Here is a 9,431-nt window from a genome sequence, read left to right as displayed (position 1 = left end):
AAGTTCTCTTGAGTAATTTTTTTGTCCTAGTTCTCTTTTAAGTAAACAGCCCCAAGCTTCTGACTTTCCATGCCTCTATTCAGTATAGCCACTTCTCTCTCAACCAACTTTTAGTCATACCTTCTGTTACAGATGGCCTGATCAAAACTACATGCAGACTAAATAATGACATAACTGACACTTTTTCCCTTTTTACATGTAGACATTTTTGTTTGTTTGACCATGTTGAGCAAAGGTGTTGCACTATGTGGAAGAGTGCTCATGCCTCTTTCCCAAATTGACACTGTGAAGTTACGATTGTAAAGTGTTTCGGAGCTGCTGGTTTGACAGGGTAACCTGTTAATTCCCCTTCTGTGGAGAAATTCACCTTCAATGGCTGCTTTGAAGTTCCTAACACCAAAAGTACTGATAAGCTAAAGCCTCACCTGCAGACAATCTTTCCCCTCTCACCTGTTTCTAATTAGTAAACAATGCTTAGATATGATGATTGCTGTTAGTATTTTAGTCTGATGAAAATTAAGGATTTATCCTACCCCATTAATATATATGTGTAGTCCCCTTTTTTGAGACGGGAGGCTTCAGCCTTCTCAAAAGTAAAGCTAACAGTCTGTTCTTATTCATTTTTCTTGACCCATTCAGGGTTCTAGGAGACAAGACTAGTGGGAGATGACATCCTTTGAAGGAGCTGCCATGTTAATTAAATCTGCGAGATGTCTTAATATTTCTTAATATCTTCTGTACCTGATAACTACAAACCAGGCCATTCTGCCAATTTATCTGATCACCTCGAATGCCTTTTTTAAAAAAAAAAAAGCAGAGTCTAGTTCTGACACAACGAGTGGTGTTTAATGGGATTGCGTGTGGTCAGTAACAGTCCCACCAATTATCGTTTGTTGCTTTGCTATTCTTTTGGGTAGTACAGTCTTTGATGCTTAAAAGTATATCTTCCCCTTGTCCCAATATCTTACATCCACTGCTTCAGTTGTGCCACCATCTCAGTATTAGTCCACTAAAAGAAGGTGTCTCCCTACTATTGGACAGACTAAAACTAGGAAGAATAAGAATTAAGTGCCCGAGGCTTTATTTATTACAAGAATTACCTGTTCTGCCAAATGTGCTAAGTAATGTGTGTGACCAGCCAGCTGGATGTGGCTTAGTTGAACATGTAGAGAAGGATAAGCAAGTGAATGCTGCTTTGGAGTCTGTGAATGAGTGTATCTAAAATGCCAATAAATATTTTTGTCCTCTTATCTGCTTTAGAGTAGGTGTTCAGCTTTGTTAGTTTTTGATGCTTGTTACCAGTGGGTGTTATGGGGGGGTGTGGAGAATAAGTGAAATTAATTTCTGCTTGAGGTGTATCTTAGAATATATAAGCAACGGCTCAAGTTATGTGGACTCATTTAATTTTTGTCTTAGTACTAGGGCAAACGGGCTTCCTTCTTAAGGAAGCAAAACACATTATCTTCCATCTTCATCTTAAAATATAGAGAGGCTTTTTTAATAACTTTTAAAACTGTCTAGAATAGCTTTTTGAAATTAATTTTGCTTGTCCTACACATAAAGGAGTCCGTGACCTGATGTTAGTGTCCTATTTAATATGTAGTTAACATACTGTAATAGTGGAACATTTGTTCTTTCCACTATGCAAAACAAAATTTCTCCAATGAATGAATTACTACCTACTCTAATGGCAAGCAAGAAGTAAAAGCATTTGTTACAAGCTTTTTATCACTAACTTGTTGTTACAAGATAAACTAAATGAGTTTTAATTGTGCTTCCCTCGTGCAGTGTGCTTCACTGACAAAGACGTATCATTAGCATAATACAGTCTCACCATTTCTGCCTCTTGGTATTTCTTGTCATGCTTAAAAATGTAGTGTGATGAAGACTAGAAAAGGCATCTTTTTTTAAGTTTATGGGTATGATAGCATTTTCTGTAGTAAACTATTTCATTCCTCTTCTAAATGTGGTGGGTATATTGAAAAGATTTTAAAAAACAAAATAGAGGAAAAATCTACAAATGAACAAAAGAGCCAGAGCAAATCTAGAAACTGAAGCTCTGTATATACAAGAGGCTGCATCGTGTATGCCCTTAAATCTAGGAGAGAGAACTTTAAATGTGAGTGTGTATGTGTGCACAAAATAAATCAAAATTAAATGTAACTTGTATTTATGGTTCTAACTTTTTAGAGATGGTGGAGCCAGGACAAGATCTGTTGCTTGCTGCTTTGAGTGAGAGTGGAATCAGTCCAAATGATCTATTTGATATTGACTCGCCGGACGTGGTTGCAGCAGGTTAAAACAAGAACATAGTCGTTTGCTAGAGGACATAAGAGCTTGTGCTTGATGTATTGTGGAGGGGGGCGTGGTGTCCACAGCAAATGGTTAAAGAATGTGGAGTTTTCATAAATTTCTTGCTTCATAGTACTGAGATTAGAAAATTACTTGCTAATTAATTTTAAGCTCTTATACAAAAAAGCAATCTGAAATAGCAGGTTAAAACAAGAACATAGTCGTTTGCTAGAGGACATAAGAGCTTGTGCTTGATGTATTGTGGAGGGGGGCGTGGTGTCCACAGCAAATGGTTAAAGAATGTGGAGTTTTCATAAATTTCTTGCTTCATAGTACTGAGATTAGAAAATTACTTGCTAATTAATTTTAAGCTCTTATACAAAAAAGCAATCTGAAATACACTATTGAGGTCAGTATAAACATAAATATACTTAACTTCTAGACGTCAAATGGGGGCATGCTGTCATGTATCCATGTATGGAGAACTCTAATATCACTGGAGTCTAGCTGCTCTCCTATAAAATGTGCAAAAAGTGCAATATGATATGGTGTTTAAGCTCCATGACAGCATTCAATCTGCAAGAACATAACCATTTCAGACGTAGACTGGGAACAGTAGTATGTTGAACAGTGGCATCACAAAACTAATTACATTTTCACCACAGTTAACTAACAAGGTGTTGCATGTTTAACTTCTTTGAATGTGAAATCAACCATTGATGATCTTTATCTTCAGTGAAACCTTTGTTAATGAGCACAGTTAAGGACTTCCCCATTAACTTCCATTTTGTGGGTGGATATTTAGTCTTAAGGTTTTTTCCCTGCTAATGTGAGTGTTTTCTGATGCTTACTTTCTTTCCTCTGCAGTCAGTGCCACTTAGTGCGTTAGAACTAGGCTTGGAGACTGAGGCCACAGCTGCTGTGAAACAAGAACCAGAGACTGTATCAACTCCAGCCTTATTAAATGTTCGGGTAAGAACTGGTACTTCAGGATTTTGTATGTGTGTATCTGATGGGTTAATCTTGGCTGGACACCAGGTGCCCACTAAGCTGCTCTGTCATTCCCCCTCCTCAGCTGGATGGGGGGAGAAAAAAAATAGGATGAAAGGGTCGTGGATTGAGATAAGGACAGGGAGATTAGCAATTACTGTCACAGGCAAAACAGACTCGACTTGGGGAAATTAATTTAATTTATTGCCAGTTAACAATGGAATAGGATAATGAGAAATAAGAACAAATCTAAAACACCTTCCCCCCACCCCTCCCTTCTTTCTGGGCTCAACTTCACTCCCGGCATCATCACACATTGTCTCTGCCACTCCTTCCTCATCACGCTTTTCCCCTGCTCCAGCAGCTCCTTCACAGACTTTTCCACCCTGGGTCCTTCCCATGGACTGCAGTTCTTCACAAACTGCTCCAGCATGGGTCCTTAGATGGGGTGCAATCCTTCAGGAATGGACTGCTTCAGCGTGGGTCCCCTGCATGGCCACAGGACCTGCCAGAAAACCTGTTCCAGCGTGGGCTCCTCTCTACGGGGTCAGAGCATCCTTTGGGCACATCCACCTGCTCTGGCGTGGGGTCCTCCACTGGCCGCAGGTGGATATCTGCTCCACCGTGGACCTCAGTGGGCAGCAGGGGGACAACCTGCTTCACCACAGGCTACAGAGGAGCCTTTACTCTGGAGGAGTCTTTACTCTGGTGCCTGGAGCACCTCCTCCCCCTCCTTTTTCACTGACCTTGGTGTCTGCATAGTTGTTTCTCTCACATATTCTCACTCCTCTCTCCCAGTTGCTGATTGCGCAGCAGTTTTTACCCTTTCTTAAATAGGTTATTACAGAGGCGCTACCAACGTCACTGATTGGCTCAGCCTTGGCCAGCGGTGGGTCCCTCTTGTAGCTGGGTGGAACTGGCTGTATCAGATGTGGGGGAACCTTCTGCCATCTTCTCGCAGAAGCCACCCCTGTAGCCCCCCCGCTACCAAAACCTTGCCGTGTAAACCCAATACAGTATATTAGTAAAATGTAACAGAAGAGGTGGGACTGTAAAATGCCAGTTGGCCATCATGTCAGTTCTGCTTGTACTGAGACTGAAAGCTTAGCGTACCCATGGGTTGATATGATTTCTATGACAAGGAACACAAAGGAGGACAGAGCAGTATGCAGAAAAACATTTTGAGGTGTCCCGTGTGCCTTTTACTTCCCCTGCATGCAAATTCTGGGGATAGGGAGGTTATGTAGACTTGTCTCCTGTACCCGAACTGTGTACCATCTTTTCTAGCTGCAGAGAATTCTGAGAACCATAGTCTGGTGGTTGCACCTGAAATGAGAATATAAAAAGCAGATCTGCAGGAAGATGGAAGTAGTGCAGTGTGTCTGAAAAAGGCTGCACATATACTTTAAGTAATCCAAACTATTTACTCTGACAATTATGCAGCTAGTTTATATATTGGAAATTCTCTCCAGCTCAGGGTTCCTGTACCTGTAGTAGTCATGTTTTGTGCCTAGGTGATGAATCCTTCATCATATTTTTTTATTTCCTTTCCCTTACCTTAAAATAAAATTTAGAAATACCATTCAAAAATACGTACTGCAATATATTGATAAATAGACACTTCTTGCTCAGACAGCTGCACCACAAGATAACTACTCTACCATCTTCAGTGTGTTATGTGAAAACATTTCTTATTACAAGAGTCTTTTAGAAACTGGTGACTCCTGTGCTCTAGATGAAAGGCTAATAAAGTCTGCTTTTTTTTTTCACTCTCTTCTGATATTTCCCTGATTCTTTGTTGCTAGCAACCACCATCCACCACAACTTTTGTGCTGAATCAAATAAATCAGCTTCCAACTTTGGGGACTACAATAGTGATGACAAAAACAACACCTGTTACAACTACAAGGCAGACTATCACTGTAGCAAAAATCATTCAGACCAGCACAACTACTCGACCCTCGGTTGCAGCACCAGCAGTACGCAATGCCTTGACCACTGCACCTTCAAAGGACCAGATTCAGCTGAAAGATCTGCTAAAGAATAATAGTCTTAATGAACTCATGAAATTGAAGCCACCGCCTAATATTGCCCAACCAGTAGCAACAGCAGCAAGTGAGTTTTCTTCTTTCTTCATAATTACAGTATTTTAGACAAATAGCGAAATAATATAATGTGAAGATCTTTGCACATCTTGTATTTTCATTGATTAGTAGAATATCACTCTAAAATGAAATGGCCCGGAAAACTTGATAAAGTCTGTTCTAACTTTAATCGTGTTAGAATTCAAGGTGAAGTAATACAAAACAACAGGCTTTTAAAAAAATTTAAGTTTTTGATTTACTGCGAGGAATGAGGAAAATGACATTTTTAGAATGCAGCTGGCAAATTGGTGAAATAAATCTACTTCAATTATGTTCATGAAGTAAGCTATCTTACTTGAGTCTACATCAGTTTCTGTTCTACTGTATACTTGCTCTGGAACTATGACAAATGAGTACTTTTGGGTTTTTTTAGCATTTTCCAAACTAGATTTGTAGCACATGCTGGTGCCCCTATGATAAGGTGTTTCTGTAAAGCATCTCCTGGGAAAGAACATCTCTGTCCCTGTATGTTTCATGGGAGTCATCAGATCTATTGTGTTTAGAAACTTAAGTCCTAAAAACTTGCTGTTTGTTTCCATGTTACTTCTTAAATGTGGTGTTAACTTAAATGCCACGAGTATTTTATTACCACACTCTAAGTCTTCATTTTGTGATTCCTTTCATAATCTTTTCTTGTATGTTATTTCTGATATGTGGACAGCTTATATGGTCAGCTCAATATAAGGGGGAAGCTGCATGTGTGTGTATTTTTGATTTGTTTCTTTCAAGTTATTCTGATTTTAGCACGAGGTTAAGATCAGACTAGTTGAGTTTGAAAGTATCTGTTGCTGCTTTTTCTGAAAGGTACGCAGACTTTTTCTGGATTGCTATATTTTCATTGTCTCTGAAATAAGATTTACTGATTTTTATAGGTGGGGTTGGAAGTAACCTATTTTTCATATGCAGATAGAGTGCGCAATAAATGAAGCTGTCAGGACTGAAACAAAAAGAAGAATGTGCCTCCTTGTTTCATTGCTTTCTGCTATGGTTGACAAAAATTGAAGTTGAGACACCAACTGAGGTTGGGATGGGGGGTAAAGGAGTGAAGAAGAGCAGGGGGAGAAGGTTTTGTAGGACTGACTTATCCCCTTTGTGCTAAATGAAAACTCAGAAGTACATAAGTAATAGGTAACATTAATACACAGCTGTTGTAGTGGCACAGCTGCAGAAAGTAGTTCAATCTGTAGCTTCTGTATTAAGTGAAAAGGAGACATGCAACTTCTAGAACCGCATTTCTAATCTTACTTGTATGCTTGTGTTTCTGGATCCTTCTTTATGCTTATAAAAAAAAAAAAACAAACTTGTAGAAAATTCAAGGGCAGAGAAGCTCTTGAAGGAAGGAAGGAAACATGGTCTTTTCTTACAATTCAGGCAGCAGGAGTTCTAGATTGGAAAACGTTAAAAAGTTAAATTATGCAAAGTCTTTGAGGAAAACTTTATTTGTTCAATTGTTGTGATCATTTTTTAGGGACAATTATGCTAAATTTATTACATGCATTGACCATCAACATGATGGAAGCTTGACAGCTGCTTTCAATGTTTTACATCTATCCTTGTGTAAATTTTCTTAGTTCTATACTGAGCCCTATTGCCAGTTGCTTCCAAATGTGGCTGAGGACAGGAAAGTTAATAAATCGTCCTCTTGAAGGATCCTGTTATAAACTTCAAACAATTGAGTCCAAACTGTTGACTTCTTGTTTTACAGAAATAATTGTAGTTCCTCCTAAGGTGGTAAATGCCACCAGTCCAGGTAAGTTCATTTCTGTTGAAACACTGGGCTTTCTGGTTTGTTCTTAAACTTCAAAGGCTCACAAGATGGAGTATTTCTAAATACCATGTGTAGATTTGGTGAAGGTCCAAAATATTTTTTTTTTTAAAATACTGAAACTAATATACAACTGTGTTGGATGTGGTGGTATTGCATGGGAAATTTCTTCAGTCAAAGAAGTAGCAGGATTTAACTCCTTGCTCAGAGACTTTTTAATTTGGACAAAAATATTGGGTTCCTGAAGCATCAGTGTGCTACTGGACATCTTAAACTTCTCTTCCGGCTCATTAATAGAGAAGGATGTTAATTTGAGTCGATGTTTGGAGGGAATTCCTGTAAAACACAACTTTTCTTTTATAGCTGATCTAAGCAATGGTGCGGTGAAGAAGGAGGCTTCCACAAAAGAGGTAGCAAGAATATGGATAAATGATATTAAAATGAGAAGTTTTTCACCTACTATGGTAAGTAGTACAAATGGTTAATTTGCCAAATGAATATATATATTTTATTGGCCACAACCATCTGTGACTAGTTTCAGTAGTTACTCATATATGCCTTTTGTGTGGTAAAATTCTCGAGAGCATCTGTTTGTTCAAAAGGTTAGTTTCTCCACTGGATGAATACTTGGTTAGGTGACTAAAAGTAACAGCTGTGTAGAGCAGACTACCTGTCCAGTAAATGACAATTTCAAGAAGTTACTGTCCTTAACAGTAGGGATTGTGTAGGGACGAAGAAGGGTGTGCTCCAATTAAAGCTGATAAGCATATTTCTTGCTCTGTGTTTTAAGACGTTTTCTTTTAAAATATCCCCATTCGTATAACTAGCAACAAGGAAACTAGAAGACACTCTCTAGCATGGCTGACCTTCTGGGCAGTTTGATTTAAGTTGTAAACTGAGTATCATTCAATTTTCTAAATGTAATAAGTATACGTTCTGATGCTGTAAACACTTGAGTTTCAGCATCTTCAATGATAGTTAGAATCAGGCTGAAGTTTGTGATGAACAGTGCTCGTTAGTGACTGGCATACAGACGGATTTTCAGATTACTTTTTTATATTAAACATTGAATTAGTGATTTTGGAAGATTTTTTTATTTGCCATCTAGAGAGTACTTTAAAAATATTCATATATTTACATTGATCGAGATCACAGTGAAAAATGGATAACTGTCAGGTTTCAGAGAGTACTGGATAGAACTGTGACTATTATAACTCTTCCCCGAAGTTGTGAAATTACGTAATGAATGTGAAACTGCAGTACTTGAAAGTTAGGTTTTGGCTGTTAACTAGCTGTTGTGTTTTCAGGGCAGTTTTCTTTAAGTCATAGTTTGGATTTAAAATGCTGTAAGTGTTTCTTTTTTAATCCTGCTTATGTGAGTTTGGAGTACTTGAACCTCCTTGCAAAGAAGAGAAAATTCCCTGACTTTGTGTTTGAAGGGTTGTTCAGAGTGTAAGAAATCTACATTTCCGTCTGTAGTTTTCCCAGCTGCTCACTGGTTCATCTAGTATTTGTGTTAAAACATTCAAGTGCAAGTTTGTGCTCATTTCATTTCTCATGTTACTTTCCAGGACATAGAGTATTAATAATGTGCTATTTGACTAATGCAGGTATTTCTCTATTCTAGAAAGTGCCAGCAGTAAAAGAGGAGGAGGAACCTGAGGAAGAAGATGAAGAAGAAATGGGCCATGCAGAAACTTACGCTGAGTACATGCCAATAAAATGTATGACCTAAAGTTTTGTTATGTCAAAAGGCTGAAATGTTTTGAGAGCTAATTTGTTTTTTACTCTTCTGTAGTTACTAACACCAAAACACAGATAGGTTACTATCTGAATCAAGTAAAAAGGACCTGAATTTGTGGTGGGTTTTCCCTAGGAAATTTTACTCTTCTGTAGCGCTTAGTTTTGGAGGGTATACAGATTTTTTTAATAGAAAAGGAATTCTTTAGTGTGTCTTTGAGCAGTACTTGTTTCAGAAATATGATTGATGAACCAAGATCAAGCTTTTTTTACCTGTGTTAAGATGCTTTGTGCCTCACAGAGGCAATTTTGTAAAGGGCTTCAGTGGTCACTGCTACATTTAAGAATCTAGTTTGAGTCTTTTGGTGTGAAATTACCCTAAGCACATTCTTCCTGCATTGTTCCTGACTGACTTCTTAGAGCTGTTTTTTAAATAAATTTTTAAAAAGTGAATCTTTTACTGCTGTTAATTGCCATCTCCTCTTTTTTCTCTTTTCTCT

The 9,431-nt window shown here is 38.2% G+C and overlaps 1 protein-coding gene across 1 annotated transcript; it reads left to right on the top strand.

Moving 5' to 3' along the window:
* Positions 1-3,152: 3,152 nt before the first annotated feature.
* LOC104081702 (protein strawberry notch homolog 1-like) lies at positions 3,153-8,915 on the top strand (the record flags this gene model as incomplete). Its single annotated transcript, XM_009584544.1, has 4 exons — positions 3,153-3,264; positions 5,088-5,397; positions 7,555-7,655; positions 8,819-8,915. Coding segments are annotated over exons 2-4 (436 nt in total), but the record flags the coding sequence as incomplete, so codon positions are not given.
* Between the last annotated feature and the right edge of the window lie 516 nt (positions 8,916-9,431).

The sequence above is a fragment of the Fulmarus glacialis genome, unplaced genomic scaffold (assembly GCF_000690835.1).
Source record: "Fulmarus glacialis isolate BGI_N327 unplaced genomic scaffold, ASM69083v1 scaffold9399, whole genome shotgun sequence".
NCBI classification, from domain to species: domain Eukaryota; kingdom Metazoa; phylum Chordata; class Aves; order Procellariiformes; family Procellariidae; genus Fulmarus; species Fulmarus glacialis.
The sequence above is the reverse complement of the archived record's forward strand: the minus strand, read 5'-3'. Positions and strand labels throughout refer to the sequence as shown.